The sequence below is a fragment of the Suricata suricatta genome, chromosome 13 (genome assembly GCF_006229205.1).
Source record: "Suricata suricatta isolate VVHF042 chromosome 13, meerkat_22Aug2017_6uvM2_HiC, whole genome shotgun sequence".
NCBI lineage: Eukaryota > Metazoa > Chordata > Mammalia > Carnivora > Herpestidae > Suricata > Suricata suricatta.
Window position 1 is genome coordinate 35102985 of NC_043712.1, and position 16773 is coordinate 35119757.

Sequence of the window (16773 nt, forward strand, 5' to 3'; positions counted from 1 at the left end):
TCTCCCTGAACTCTTTAATAAGCATATATTAGAATAATTTTGTTGATCTAACTTTTTATAACAAAGTAAAGACAAACTAGTTTTTAACACATTTATAGTTCTTCTGGAATGGCTGTGCAAATTAAACTTTGTGAACTCCAATTAGTCAGGGATGGCTGAATTCCCTCTGGGTTACCACATTCCCTGAGCAAACAGATAAGGAAATTATTTACTGGTTAGAAATAGGATAGTTTCATAGCTCATAAAGAAAGATACACTTGAGGGCACCTGGGTGGCTCAGTTGGCTGAGCGTCCAACTTTAGCTCAGGTCATGATCTCACAGCTTGTGAGTTCGAGCCCCAAACTGTCTTTCTGCTATCAGCGCAGAACCTGCTTCAGATCCACTGTCCCCTCTCTCTCCGTCCCTTCCCTGCTCATGTACTCTCTCTCTCTCAAAAATAAGTAAGCAGTAAAAAAAAAAAAAAAAAGAAAAAAGGAGATATATTTAAAGATCCCCCAAAAGGGCAATATTTCACAAAAACAAACACACGGTCATTGTATTTATTTGTACTTTTCTTCCATAATTGGGAAAACTGGCCCAGGGAGGGCTCACAACCACAGATGCTCTAAAAAGCTGATTGGCTGACCTAATACACTGAATAGCCATTGAGGGTATGAATAGTGATTAAATGGTCCTGAAATATGAGTTTCAAAAGGCTCTCTACTTGTTATGAATATCTTAATCAGTACCTTCGTAGGCATATCTTTCCATCTCATGCTCTTGCAAACCTGAAGTTGACACATACAGTTTAGGACATTACTGAGTTATTTTCAGGCAAGGTTACCTTACGCGCTTTTCCTAAAGGGAAAAGGATTGTTTTCCCAGCGATGTAGTGTGGCCTCATCGGAGCAATAGGAGCAATGGCCTCTGTTCTGGGAGGTGCCTCTATGACTTGGTTGGGCTATGAACAGTCTTATGCAGTGATATCTGGTTTGCAAGATGTGTTTTACCTTCTTTATATACTCGAGATTAGAAGTATTGTGCCTGAGATACAGAGTAGGGTGAAGGGGACGGTTAATGGAAGGATATTTATTAAAGGGGAAATATCCAGCTTAATACGGTGATTAGTTGCTCCATTTTTTCCATGTCTTGATTTCTTTTTTTTTAATGTTTATTTATTTGAGAGAGAGAGAGAGAGAGAGAGAGAGAGAGAGGGAGGGAGGGAGGGAGACAGAGTGAATGGGGGAGGGGCAGAGAGAGGGAGATGCAGAATGAAGCAGGCCTCAGGCTCTGAGCTGTCAGTACAAAGCCCGATGCGGGGCTAGAACTCACAGAGTGCAAGATCATGACTTGAGCCAAAGTCAGATGCTTAACCGACTGAGCCACCTGTGAGCCTCCGTGTCTTGGTTTCTTGATGACATTAGCTAAGGGCAGGGACGGCAAGGATGTGGCACCATCCCTGCCTTCCTTCCATCCTGACCCCAAAACAGCATGACAGACACCAGAAGAGTCTTTTCCATTGAACTCAGTCTTTTCCATTTTCCACACAGTTCTGCTATTGGCCGGAGTTGGGAATTGAAATGATGGGGTTGGGGAATCTTCCTGGTTTATGGTTTTGATGTGGGTATCTTCTGATTGCAAGGAAACAGGGCACCTTAAGAAAAAGCAGATTTATTTTAAGGATACACATGGGTTGAAGTTCAGGATCCAAGGCAAGTCAGGGACTGGCTTCTCTCCCTTTGGTCCACCTGGTCTCCCTTTTATAGCATATCTGCTGCTTCGGTGTTTTCGTGCCTCATTTTCCAGTCCACTACCAACTGGCCAATCCTCCCAATATTCCATAGTCTAAACGCTTCCAAGACCTAGTTTAACACGCTTAATCAGTACCCTTGTGTCTATTAGTAAGCACAGTCTTGGTGCTAGGTCTCTTCATGGGCCATGGATAGACAGTCCTTGGGTAGACAGCTCACATATGCTGGCAATGTTTTCTTTCTTTATTTTAGTGGTAGTTATCCAGGTATGTTCACTGTAAGAAAATTCAGAATTCAACACATACTTATTATGTGCAAGTTTCCTTGTTCTATTTCAAGAAAAAGTTTATTTTTTTTTAAAGGGCCAAACTGGTCTCAGTTTTTTATTTGAAGGCTTTATAAAATTTGTACATCAGGAGACTGTCACAGACATTGTATATCTTGATTAAAGGAGATATTTTTACAAGTTTCTTAAAGCATTTATATGAGCAATTCAGAGACATGTGGCTAGATAATAGAAGAGTTATGTGAATTCTTTTTTTTTTTTTTAGTTTATTTATTTACTTTAAGAGAGAGGGAGAGAGAAAGCGCATGGGAGGGGCAGAGAGAGAGGGACTGAGAGTACTAATCAGACTCCACACTGTTGGCACAGAGCCCTATGCCGGGCTCAAACTCACAGACTGTGAGATCATGACTTGAGCTGAAATCAAGAGCCAGATGCTTCACTGACTGAGCCACCCAGCTGCCCCAAGAGTTATGCAATTCTTAACTAGTGGAACAGCGTACCCAAAGATCCATGAGCAAGTTCAGCCTGAAGATGGGTTTCTATCATAAGAAGGACACTGTTTCATATAAAGAGAAAATAGAGGGTAGTGGCTAAACATGTGGGATCAAGGCCTGGGTTTTTCTGCATAACAACTGTGTGACCACAGGCAACTTTGCCTTTTGTGCTTCAGTCTCCCTATCTATAAATGGGGGTGATGAAATCTACATTTTTGTTGTTAAGAGTACTGAGCGAATGTAAATAAAGTCTTTAGAATAGTAGGATTTATAGAGAGGCAGGGTACTTTTTAAATTAAACCACCAAGGGGCGCCTGGGTGGCTCAGTCGGTTAGGCCTCCAACTCGGGCTCAGGTCAGATCTCACGTTCGTGGGTTCGAGCCCTGCATCAGGCTCTGTGCTGACAGCCAGCTCAGAGCCTGGAGCCTGCTTCTGGTTCTGTGTCTCCTTCTCTCTCTGCCCCTCCTCCTCTCATGCTCTGTCTCTCTCTGTATTAAAAATAAATAAAACATTAAAAAAATAAATTAAACCACCAAATAAAAGAGGAAAATAAGTCCCTATTAGAAGAAATCTTCCCCAAGTCAGATGAACGTCTGTCGGGGATGATTTAGAGAGATTTCATCCTTCAATGAAAAGGGTGGGTTAGATAATATTTTCATATTAAGGATACTCGGAGTGCCTGGGTAGCTCAGTTGGTTAAACATCTGACTCTTGACTTGGACTTAGGTCATGACTACAGGGTTCTGAGATCCAGCCTCACTATCTGACTCCATGCTGGGTGTGGAGTCTGCTTAAGATTTTCTCTCTCTCTCTCTCTGTCTCTCTCCCTCCCCCTCCCTGTGTCCCTATCTCACTCAAACTCACTCTCTCTTTATCTCAAAGGAAAAAAGATTTAGGATTCTCTAATAACCTAATTATGCCATAAAAGCTTGAAGTTTTGATTCTATTTATGGAGTAATCGATAGAAAATTGGATTTTATTACATTATAAAGCCATGAAAGTACTTTTTCATAGCTTATAAAACCTTCAGATTAAAGCCAAAGGAAACCAAACCAAGCAGACAGAATGTAATGACTTGGGAAGATTTTTGATGTGTTAATTCACACTGTTAAGTAGCAAAATAACAGAGATCCAGAAGTATAATATTACCTATTTAAATGTGAACTCAAAAAGCTGGAAGGAAATGTCTCCTACAGCTCCTTGCTACAACTTCATCTCAAGAGAACATAGGGGGAAATTCTAAAAAGAGGGCCATTTTATTCATTTTGTTTTCATTTCAAGATGAAATGATTCCATGAACACAGAACTACTTGACTGTATATGGAAATATACAGTTCTCAGTATTGGTCAAAGAAATATAAAATCTACAAGTGGCTTAAAAAGGGCACAAATTGTATTATCTTTTTTTAATGTTTATTTCTCTCTCTCTCTCTCTCTCACACACACACACACACACACACACACACACACACACACAGATTTCGAGAGGGAGAGGGAGACACAGAATCTGAAGCAGGCTCCAGGCTCTGAGCTGTCAGCACAGAGTCTGATGCAGGGCTTGAATTCATGAATTGTGAGATTATGACCTGAACCAAAGTCCGATGCTTAACCAACTGAGCCACCCAGGTACTCCTGCATTGAGTATTTTAAAAATATATTGTACTTAGGGGACACCTGGGTGGCTCAGTCAGTTAGGCACCAACTCTTGATTTTAGCTCTGGTCAAGATCTCACAGTTTTTGTGTTCAGGCCCTTGCATGGGGCTCTGTGCTGACAGTGTGGAGCCTGCTTGGAATGCTCCATCTCCTCTCTCTGCCCCTCTCCTGATATCTTTCTCTCTCAAAATAAATAAACATTTAAAAAATATATTGTACTTATACATACAAAAAAGTGCAGATATCTTAAGTGTAGAGTCTGAGTTCTAATAGACTAAATGCACCTGTGTAATAAACACTCAAATTTTTAAAAACTGAACATTTACACTATTTTTTAAAAATATTTTTTCTTAACTTTCAAGAAAAAGAATCAGTGTTCTTTTCTGGATATTTGGTGGCATGGCATGTAGCTTTATTTATTTATCTTTAAAACTTTTATTAAAAATTTTTAGTATTTAAAAAAAATTTATTATTAAGACAGAAAGAAACAGAGCATGAGTGGGGGAGGGACAGAGAGAGAGGGAGACACAGAATCTGAAGCAGGCTCCAGGCTCTGAGCTGTCAGCACAGAGTCTGATGCAGGGCTTGAACCCACAAACGGTGAGATCATGACTTGAGCCGAAGTTGGCTGCTTAACTGACTGAGCCACCCAGGCGCCCCTTTAAAAATTTTATTTTAAAGTAATCTTTACACTCAACATGGGGTGAACTCACAACTTGAGATCAAGGGTCACATGTTCCACCAGCCGAGCCAGCCAGGCACCCTTGGCATGTAATGTTAAAAACAATATGCCCCAATGTTCATAGCAGCACTGTCAACAATAGCCAAATCGTGGAAAGAGCCTAAATGTCTATCACCTGATGAGTGGATCAAGAAGATGTGGTTTATATATACAATGGAGTACTACATGCAATGAGAAAGAATGAAATATGGCCATTTGTAACAACATGGATGGACCTCGAGGGTGTCATGCTAAGCGAAATAAGTCAGGCAGAGAAGGGCAGATACCATATGTTTGCACTCATAGGTCTAATGGGAAAACAGGAGAAACCTAATGGAGGACCAGGGGGAGGGGAAGGGGGAAAGAAAGTTGGGGAGAGAGAGGGACACAAAACCTGAGAGACTATGAAATACTGAAAACGAACCGAGGGTTGAAGCGGGGGGAAGGGAGGTAGTGGTAATGGAGGAGGGCACTTGTGGGGAAGAGCACTGGGTATTATACGGAAACCAATTTGACAATAAACTATTAAAAAACAATATGCCCCATCTTGAACATCTCCTGGGAGTTTCAGCAGCACTTGTGGTAGGCAACATAATAGCTTCCCAAAGACAGCTATGTCTTAATCCCTAGAAATGAATGCTCCTTTTATAGCAAGAGAGATTTTTCAGGTGTGATTAAATTAAGGGTTTGGAGATGGGAAGATTATCCTGGACTATGTAAGTGGACAGACACAATGTAATCACAAGAGTCTTTTTAAACGAAAGAAGAGGAGAATCTGAGGAGATGTGACAAGGAAAGCAGAGGGCAGAGGGCCACAAATCAAGAAACGCAGGCTGTAGAAGCTGGAAAAGGTAAGGAAACATTGTCACTTGCTCCCTAGGGAAGGCAGACCCACTGACACGTTTTTTAAAAAATTAATTTATTTTGTTTTTGAGGGTGACAGAGACAGTGTGAGCGGGGGAGGGGCAGAGAGAGGGAGAGAGAGAGCGGGGCGGGGAGAGAGAGAGAGGGAGAGGGAGAAGCCCAAGCAGGGTCCGTGTCATCAGCATAGAACCCAACACGGGGCTCGAACTCACAAAACTGAGATCATGACCTGAGCCAAAACCAAGAGTCAGCTGCTTAACTGACTGAGCTACCCAGGCGCCCCCCACTGATACCTTAAAAATTTTTTGACATACACATTATATGATATATATTAGTTTCAAGTGCACAACATAATCATTTGGTATCTGTATATACTATGATATGATCACCACAATGTCTAGCTGACATTGTCCCCACACAGTCACAATTTTTTTCTTATGATGATACAAACATTGCTACTTTGATTTTAGCTGGGTGAAACCCATTTCAGACTCTTAACCTCCAGAAATGTTAATATATTTGTTTTTAGCCACTAAGTTTGATGTAATTTGTTGTAGCAGTAATAGGAAACTACCCTCTGGTGAATCCGTGTCCAGATTCACTTATCTTATTGCTCATTTAATAGATTCATATGGCTACTTCATAGGCCTCTCAAATATATACCAAATTAAAACTTCACTTTTAACTCCCCAAACCTGGTCCCTCCCTCAGCTTTTGTCTCATCTTGGTAAATGGCTCCTATCAACCAATTACTAATGCCAGATACCTAGAAGTCATCCTTGTTTCTTTTCCTTCTTTTTCTGTCATTCCCTCATGCCTAATCCATAATTTTTCGTTCTACTTTCAAACTAAATCTTATATCCATCCACTTCGGTTGAGTTTCACTGCCACCATTATTTTTTGCAATTAATTTTATTCTTGAATACAGAATATGTACATATGCTGCACAATCAGAAGATATTACAAATGGGCATTCAGTGGAAAAGTCCATCTCCTTGCAGACCTGTCAGTATTACCAGTTTTTTATGCATCCTTTCAGAGATTCTTTTTTTCCACTGCCATTATTTGCCAATCCATTCTCCCCATAGTAACCAAAGTGATATTTTAAACAAATCTGATGGCACTTTGTTACACAAATCCGCTTAAGATCTGTCCTTTTGTGTCTGACTTGGCCTTGTAGGAGCTTCAAACTAAGTTGCAGGGTAACTGATAGTACATTAAGTACTCTGCAAATTAGAGCTTCATTATTAATGTTTATTTATTTTTGAGAGAGAGAGAGAGAGACAGACAGACAGACAGACAGACAGACAGCATGAGCAAGGGAGGAGCAGAGTGAGGGAGACACAGAATCCAAAGCAAGCTCCAGGCTCTGAGCTGTTAGCACAGAGCCCCAACGCCGGGCTCCATCTTACCAACACTTAAGATCATGACCTGAGCTGAAACTGGACACTTAACCAAGTGAGCCACCCAGGCACCCCTAGAACTTACTAATTGAAATACGTGAAATGCAAAAGTTTGATTGGATTTGGAATTTGTTTTTTTTAATGTTTATTTATATTTGAAGAGACAATGAGTGAGCAGGGGAGGGGCAGAGAGAGGGACATACAGAATCTGAAGCAGGCTCCAGGCTCAAAGCTGTTAGCACAGAGCCCTACCTGGGGCTTGAGCTTAGGAGCTGTGAAATCATGACCTGCAGTCCACCTGCTTAACTAACTGAGCCACCCAGGTGCCCCTGAAATTTGCTTTATAGCAAGTACTCTGATGACTTGTTAGATTATTTAAATAGTTCTACCTGTGGTAAATTACTTAAGGACTGTAAAAACTGTTTTACTGTTTTGTAACACCAACTCATTCAATTTGGTGAATCAATTTGAAAAGAATATTAAATAGTCTTTATTAGGAGCTGTGGGAGCCCTTTCCCTGACACCTTTTCTTCTGCTGCCAAGTTCCCCTCCGGACGTCCCTGGGCCAGAACCGCTGGGAGGTTTCCTGAGGAGGCCTAGGCTGAGCGTGTTATAATGATCAGCCGGCATCTGCCTTGTTTGAGTCATCAACACTCTGTCAGAGCCTTCTAGGAGACATGGTCCTGGAGTGACAAGGGTTTAACTCAAGAGATGGCTCTGGGGCGGGGCGGCTGCACGACAGTATTATTTTGGTGATATTCTACGAAATGCTGGAGGGAACACAAAGCGTAATTCCCCCTTGGGTGCAATGCCAAAACCACTACCGTGTGTGAGGACCCAGGATCCCGAGCGTGCGTGGCGGCGCCAGAGAACGCGTCGGGGCGGGAAGGGAGCAAGACCAGCAAGACCCCGACAGCCACGACAGCGGAAGGCACTCCGCACCCCGGCCCCCTCCAAAGGCCGTTTGGCGACGGGGTGGGGCGCAGGCGGGCGCAGCCAATCACCGGGTCGCTCTCAGGTTACGTAAGGGCGCGGTCGCCGATTCGGCGCTCGGGTGGGCGTGCAGGGCCGTGCGTGGCGGCTATAGAGACCCGAGTCATCCACGCGCCCGGGCGACGTGCAGGGGGCGCGGGGAGGACTTAGGGCGGCCAGCTTTCTGGTGCTGCGTTCGGCTCTCGCCCGTGAGGCGGGGCGGCGGCGTGCGAGGGAGCTGCGCCCCAGCGTCTGGTGAGAGCTCCGCGTCGGCTGGGACTCGGGATACGGGCCGGGGAGAGCATCCTCCGGCCCCCCACGGCCTCTTCCTCCGGCCCCCGCCTCGTGGCCTCCGCCGTCCTGCGGCCGCCTGGTAGCCCCCCGCGTCCCCAGGCCCGCACAGACCCCGGCCTCGCCGGGTCTTCCGCAGGCCTACGTGCTAGGGCGCCTCCGTTGTCCTGTCACGGGCTCCGTCCTGGGGCCCGCGGAGCAGACCGCTTCCTTGCGGCCCCGGGCGGGGAGCGGGAGGCCTGGCCTGACTCCATCCCACGGGCAGCGCTGCCCGGCCAGCGAACGGGCTGTCCCGGGACAGAATGAGGTTCTGTTACGGGGGTGTGCAAAAGAAGGCGGAGAGCTCCTTGGCAGACAAGATGCCCTGGGGTCTAAAGGGTTGGATTAAGAAGATTTTGAAGGTCTGCGCCCAACCCGGACATTCGGAGTCTGGGCTTCCTTGGGAGTCTGATGCACGTTTATCTGCCCCCCCCCCCATATTGAGCACACCTGTAAAATTGTTAGAGCACGAGCAGGTGTTCTGGGCTCCTCTGAAGGAGAGGAGGGGTGCCGTGTAGCAGTGTAGATAACTGGCTAACTCAGCTGGAGAAGCTCGTAAGAAGCCAAACCAAGCTACGGCTCAGGAACAGGCTTCTGTGGGGAGAAGCCCTGGGTGTTATATGGAAACTAATTTGCCAATAAACTATTATAAAAAAAAGAATAGGCTTCTGAAATTTCAAGCCGCTTTTATATAGCTTCTTCCTTCTTAATTGTGAGTCGCATCCCCGCTGCACCGAGGGTGGAGTGGTAGGTATATCATGTTCTCCTCACTGGCCTGGCAGGACCTGCCACAGAGAAGGCCCACAGATGTTAGGAACAGACACTAGGCAAAAACTGGATGTGTACTATCCCGCGTGTTGGGTTTGATTTTTAGTTCTGGCAATTAACTGATTTGGCGCAGGTAAATTATTTTGTCTGTACCTCAGTGTCCTCGTCTGTAAAACGGGATTGGTGAGAGGGATGTCAGGATGAAATGGTTAATGTAAAGCTCTAAACCTGTTGCTCAGCACCTCCGAGGTACTTAGCAAATGCTTACTGTTACCGGTTCCTCTGCTCAGTGACTGCTTGCGCCAAGTGCCTGGTGGGTCTTTTTCCAACAGTTCAATTGAGAGGCCTAGAGGAATATTTTTCTGGAGAGTGTTGATCACCTTTTGTTAGTATTTAAAATGGTCACTCTTGAGAGAATGCAGGAAGTGGGCTTTAAGAATTGGGTTTCTCAAAAAAAAAAAAAAAAAGAATTGGGTTTCTCAGAGATTGCCAGTGAATTCGAAATGAAAGCATGCTTCTCTGGCATTTATCTATATTTTAGTTACCGTTCTGTAATTGATAGGCCCCTCCTGACTTTCTGAGCTTTAGGCTTGAGGGAAACATGGACAACATGCCTATTTCACAGTGTCTGTTTAAAAGATGGCTTGTTTTTGATAGTGACAATTTCAAATATGCTGAAAAGGACAGAAGGCAATATGACACCATCTACCAGTCACCAAGATTTAACACATATTAATATGTTACTGTGTTTGTTTCACATCTCTGCCTATGGTAGGATTAAAAAAAAATGTTAGCTAAAGCTTTTCAGCCCCATTTTTCTTTCCCTCCCCTCCCTCTCCAGAGGTAATAACTACTTTCCTGAGTTGGTGTGTAACTTTACTGTAGATCAGTAAACAACATATAATAATGTTTTATACATTTAAACATTACATTATACATTAAAACGTTTTCAAAACATGGTACCTTATTGTGTGTAACATTTTAGAAATTGCTGTTTTCCTCTAATGTTCTGTTTGAGATTCATCAGTGTGGACAAATACAGACCTAGTACATTCTTTTTAATTGCCATCTGGTATGCCAGAGTATAAAGAAATGAGTTTTATCACTTTATGCAACTTAAGTCATCCTTGTATAGTTTGAGTCCCTTTTGCCACGCTTATTCGTTCTATACTGGTCACAGGGACTCTGGTCACAGTTCTCAGTATAAAACTGTATCTTTGGGTATGACTTCTGTTGCAGAATAAATAATAATGTATAGTGGGCTGAGAAAAAATGTATTTTGTTTCTGGTGCTTCTATTTGGGAACGTGAACTAATTAAGATTATGTGGCCTGGTGTCCGGTACTAGATTTAAGTTTCTAAAAATCAGAGACTTGGTCTTTCTCAGCTCTGTGTCTCTCTCAGCTCTTCATAGTTCTCTGCACAGAGTAGGTGCTCAATAAATGTTTGTGACACTGATTATTTTTTACTTTTGGGGTTCTCATAACCTTCATATATTTGAAAAGTACATGGTGCAATTTTCAAAACTCAGCACCTATAGGTTTGATATTTCCAGTGCCTTTTAAGTTTTCCCATTTCCCCCATTTAATTCAGAAACAAAATTAAAAGCATTTTAAAAAATAAGGTATCCAATATCAGTTTGTAGAATATTACCAATTGCATAATATGTGCTCTATGTATTTATAAGCAGATATGTCTGTATTTATATATGCATATAGTTTACTATATATGCATATAGGTGTAGGTAAGAAACTAGTAACTCATAGCATCCAGTGAGAAGAACTACATGGCTGGGGAACACAGAACGATTTTTGCTATATAGCCTCTAGTGACTTCTCAGTTTTAAACCATGCAAATGTAATACCTAATCAAAAAATAAGTTAAAATTTATTTTAAATAATAATTTAAATAATTTTTATAAAAATTTAAATTATAAATAAATTTATAAGTAATTTTAATGGTGATTTAAATAATTTTTATAAAAAATTTTATGTATATAAACTCCTCCCCTTAAAAAGCCATTTTACCATGTTTCTAAGATTTAACTTGTTTCCTTAAAAAAGCTTTACCCTTCACCCTCCTACACTGTTGGGAATGCAAACTGGTGCAGCCCCTCTGGAAAACCATGTGGAGGTTCCTCAAAAAATTAACAATAGAACTCCCCTATGACCCAGCAATAGCACTGCTAGGATTTACCCAAGGGATGCAGAAGTGCTGATGCATAGGGGCACATGTACCCCAATGTTCACAGCAGCACTGTCAACAATAGCCAAATCATGGAAAGAGCCTAAATGTTCATCCACTGATGAATGGATCAAGATGTGGTTTATATATACAATGGAGTACTACATGGCAATGAGAAAGAATGAAATCTGGCCATTTGTAGCAAAGTGGATGGACCTTGAGAGTGTTATGCTAAGTGAAATAAGTCAGGCAGAGAAAGACAGATACCATATGTTTGCACTCATATGTGGAACAGGAGAAACTTAACAGAGGACCATGGGGGAGGGGGGAAGGGGGAAATAGTTAAGGAGAGGGAAGGAGGCAAACCATGAGAGACTCTTAAATACTGAGAACAAACTGAGGGTTGATGGGGGGTGGAGGAGGGCATGGAGGAGGGCACTTGTTGGGATGAGCACTGGGTGTTTTATGGAAATCAACTTGACTATAAAAGAAAAAAAAAAGCTTGCCGTTAATAACATTTTTGCCTTTTTCATGGTTCATTTAGCTAGCTTACTAACTTCATTTAGCTAGTTTTGTTAGAGTAACCTTTGAGTTACTTGGTAAATACTAAGTATTTCAGTATTGCAAAATGAAGTTTACTCTTCTTAAATAAAAACAAATTAGCCAACCATGAAAAATTTGTTTAGCCTCACCCAGCAAGTTGAATATCACCAACAATTTATTCAACTCAAATTTAATCATCAGTGAAAGAGGCATTATGCACAAGAACACTTAAAATAACTATTTTTGGAAAAATATTTTTGCCTTTAATGATATTGGTAGAGCTTAGATAGTATGAATACAAATGTCTTGACAGAATGCTTATTTCATTACCTTATCTATAAATGGTTTCTGTTGGGTGGCGTTAGCTTTTACCGGAGATTGTTAAGTTCAGAATGGGCCTAATGATGGGGCAATTTGTGTGCTCACAGAAGTTCTAGCCTAATACAGAGGTGAGATGGCCACTGGTGAGATTTCCAGTGGGTTTTAGAATTTAACCTGAACTAAACGGCGGCTCCCCTTTTACTGGTGTCCTTACCCAAGCTTCTCTGTATTACTGACTGCAAGTTCCAAATATTGACACAGCTTCCTGAAGCAAAAGCATTCCATCCGTGAGGTGGAATTTTACATTGATATAGAGAAGTTTAAAATGCTCCATAGAACATCTTACCGCTTGCCTCCAAGTTTTACTTTTGAATGGAAGGTATAGATGGCAGGAGGGCAGAGGGGTTGAACCAAAGTATATATGTGTATGGGAGGGTCCTAGTGCAGCAACTACAAGGGGTGCAGTGGAGAGAACTGAAGTTTATGTAAAGGTTTTTAGGAAGAGGCAACCCTTAGACTGGTTTTGGAGGATGAGGAGGAGCCCGGGCAAGAGGGAAAGGAAGTTTTAGGTAGAGGGACTTTCCATCTGGAAAGGCACAGAGGTTTGGAGATTCAGTGGTTGAACTGCAGGCACTTTGTTATGGCTTTGGCACTGAGTACGGCTGATTATAGGTCGAGGAGAAGTGTTTGGAAAGATGGGTTGGGCCCAGATAAGCAATTTGTCCTTCATCCATAGGTTATATATTCTGTTGAGCACGGTAATCAGATTTATAAACTTTGGACGGACCATTCTGAAAACCTGTGCGAGGCAGGGCAAGACTAGCAACAGGCAAACTCCTTTGGCAGCTCTTGACGGTAGCTCAGACCTACAATGAGGGGTTGGGCCAGGAGATGTCCTGATGGGGATGAAGAAGAGGAGCTAGATTTGAAAGCTGTTTAGGAGGTGGAATTTACAGGGCTTGGGAGGTACAGAGTTTGAACAGAGAAGACAAGGATGTTAAGGCATTTGGATGAATGGAAGTTCATAACTGATTTACAGAACAAGGAACAAGGAAGGAGGAACAGAAATGAGAAAAAAGAAAATGAGCTCGAGTTGGGCCATTTACTTTAAGGTGTGTATAAGACAGAAGACATCTCCTAGGCATTTGGAGTTGTCAAGTTTGTAGGTATTGGCCTTGGGTGCTAATGAGACCGTGAAGGTAGGGTTTTTTATTTTACTGTTCTCTTCCTCAGCACTGCTTTGTATATAGTGGGGGGTTTAATGTGAGGGTGAATAGAGCTTATCCCTTATAAGATGTAATCTTGAATCTTGAAGTAATTTCCTCTCTCAAGACCTGTGTTTCCCTTTTTCTGAGAGAGTGAGTTTGTTTTATTAAGTGTGACAGAAAGCGGTAGAGTTAGTTAGCTGGCATTTCCTAGCTCGGGTGTGCCAGTGGGTGTGTCACACAGGAGTGGGAGTGGAAAGCAGGTTAGCCACTGTGTTAGATGTTGGTTACAGGCTTACAACTGCAGAATTCTGTTTATATCTAGGACCTGTCATTCTGGTTATAAATAATTTCTGTTTTTGCAACTTCAGGAGCTCTATTTCAAGAACCTCTCAAAACAAAAGGAAAAAGTCATGGAGAAGAATGGGAATAACCGAAAGCTTCGGGTTTGTGTTGCGACTTGCAACCGTGCTGATTATTCGAAACTTGCGCCGATCATGTTTGGCATTAAAATGGAACCCGAGTTCTTTGAACTTGATGTGGTGGTACTTGGTTCTCACCTGATAGATGATTACGGGTAAGATGAAAGCATTTTCTGTGGATATTCTTTATGGCAGCATGGTGTGCCGAGAGCTCGGATCTTGGCCTCACGTGGACCTAGCTTCAAATTCCAGTTCTACTGCTTAGTTTTTATTTGGCCTTAGAGAAGTTGCATCTTCAGGTCTGTCAGTTAGAAAATGAAACGAAAGCCTCTGTTGCATGTTACTGTGGAGAACAGAGATCGTGCTCTAAAAGCGTCCATCACAGTGTTGCTGCTTAGTAGGTGCTTGATAAATGATCGCTGTACATATTTTATTCCTTGTTACATTCAGGAGAAATGCTGCTTATGAATATGTATTGTGTGGCTATAATAACATAGCTTGCTGTGGTATATTTTGTGACTTCTAATGGTACTTTGTTAAAACTCATGTATAAATGGACAGCATCCAAAGTAGTAGATGTGGAATAAGGTTTTAAGACTCTAATTGATCACGATATAAGGTAGAATGTTACATTACCATTGGTATTTATTTTGGTGATATTAGGTTTATTATTGATCACAGTCTTAAATTTGAAAAAAAATGACAGTTGGGAAATCTTGGAATAGAATGTCTAAACCAAAGATAAGCATTCGTTGTGTTCTGTGTAATAAAGTGGCATTTAGTACATTCTTGTGGCATAAAAACATTAATGCAGCTTCCAAAGATATCAATAATACTATATTACATGTGAAAGAACCTTGTATTAAAGTAAAATTGCCTTTTCAGACTGTTCTTTAAAAGCAAGACAACAGTAGCAAAAGCAAACAAAAGCCTGCCTCTGAAAACCAATCTGCTCTAAGAAAATACATAAATACAAAAGTACACAGAAAATTCATAGGTTTTAAACATGTGAAATGAATTCTGGCTATTTAAGAAAACCCACTGGGTTTTTGTACATTCATAGAACAAAGGAGAAGAGAAATTTTAGCCAGAGCCTGAGATAAAAGTCTGAGTGGTTCTTTTACTTCCATGAGAAGAATTTGACAGGAAGAGCAGAGGCTGTGGAGGAACTTGTGGCCATTTCCTACCTGCCTGCCACAGTAAGGGAGGGTAGAAAGGCAGTATTTGTTTGGTGAGACTGTTAGATTGGAAACTTGACTGGTACTTAACGGGAATGCTGTATGAAGTGCATGAACTTCAAGAGGAACTTCTGCAAGAGGAACAGGATGACTCGGAAGCAAAAGTGAGAAGGTAGCATTTTCACTGTAGTGCCTTTTGTATCTTAAATTTCAAACCATGTGAATGTATTATTTATATTAAAAGACATTAAAACAACAGAGAAATAAGCTACCTTCAACTACTTGGGTACTTTTTTTAAAAACAGCATTTTTAGGGGCACCTGGGTGGCTCAGTTGGTTAAGCATCTGACTCTTGATTTTGGCTCAGGTCATGATCTCCTGGTTCAGGATCTCATGGTTTGCGTCCTGCGTGGGGCTCTTCACTAACAGTACAGAGCTCGCTTGGGATTCTCTCTCTCTCTCTCCCTCCCTCCCTCTCTGCCCCTCTGTTGCTTGTACGCATGTGTGTGTTCTCTCTCTGTCAAAATAAATACTTTTTTTAATGTAGCATTTTTATACTCCTAAGAATTGGGTGAAAAAAAATCAAATAAGTAACAACAGGCTACTTAGAAATTTATTTGTTCATTAATTTCATATGAGTCGGTAATTAAAAATATTTAAAAATTTTAGAGCAGTTTTGGATCCACAGCAAAACTGAGCAGAAGGTTCAGGGGTTTCCTGTATACCTCTCTGCCTCCGCACATGCGTAGCCTCATGTTCTCAACATCAGCCAGCTGCCCCCAGGGGTACATTTGTTGCAGTTGAACTAAAATTGATACTTCATTACCATCCAAAGTCCATAGGTTACATCAGGGCTCACCTCAGTGGTGTAAATCCTCTGTGTTTGGACAAATGTATAATGACAGGTATCTACCATTATAGTATCAGAGTATTCGTTTCACTGCCCTAAAAATCTGTTCTTTAACCACTGATCCTTTTACCGTCTCCACAGATTGGCCTTTTCCAAAATGTCATATAGTTGGAATCATATAGTACACAGACATTTCAGGTTGGTTTCTTTCACTTAGTAATACGCGTTTAGATCTCCATGTATTTTCATGGCTTGATTGTCCTTTCTTTTTAGCACTGAATAATATTCCATTTTCTGGATGTGCCATAGTTTATTAATTGATTCACCTACTGAAGGGCATCTTAGTTACTCCCAAGTTTAGGCATTTATGAATAAAGCTGCTTTAAATATCCGTTTTGTAGATTTTTGTGTGGACATAAGTTTTCAGCTCCTTTGAGAAATACCAAGGGGCATGATTGCTGGATTGTGTGGTAAGAATATGTTTATTTGTGTAGGAAACTGCTGAGGTGTCTTCAGTGGCTGTGTCGTTCTGTTTTCCCACCGTCAGTGAGTAAGTGTACCTGTTGTTTCACTTCCTTGTCAGTGTTCTGATTTTGGCCATTCTGATAGGTTTGTAGCAGTATCACATTGTTTTAATTTGCATTTCTATGTTATATGATATGGAGCATCTTTTCATATGCTTATTTGGCAGTTTTCTATCCTCTGTGATGAGGTGTCTGTTAAGGTCTTTAGCTCATTTTTTTTTTTAATGTTTTATTTATTTCGATACAAAGAGAGACAGAGCATGAGAGGGGGAGGGGCAGAGAGAGAAGGAAACACAGAACCGGAAGCAGGCTCCAGGCTCTGAG

At 41.8% G+C, this 16773-nt stretch overlaps 1 protein-coding gene across 2 annotated transcripts in view; it reads left to right on the forward strand.

Annotated features, from left to right (window-relative positions):
* Nucleotides 1–8230: 8230 nt before the first annotated feature.
* The window catches only part of GNE (glucosamine (UDP-N-acetyl)-2-epimerase/N-acetylmannosamine kinase), a 44051-nt gene continuing 35508 nt past the window's right edge, over nucleotides 8231–16773 (forward strand). For both annotated transcript variants that reach the window (XM_029919792.1, XM_029919793.1), the window contains exons 1-2: nucleotides 8231–8380; nucleotides 13847–14052. In XM_029919792.1, the coding sequence (XP_029775652.1) occupies nucleotides 13889–14052 (164 nt within the window). In that variant the 5' untranslated portion in view covers nucleotides 8231–8380; nucleotides 13847–13888. The remainder of the gene's footprint in view (nucleotides 8381–13846; nucleotides 14053–16773) is intronic.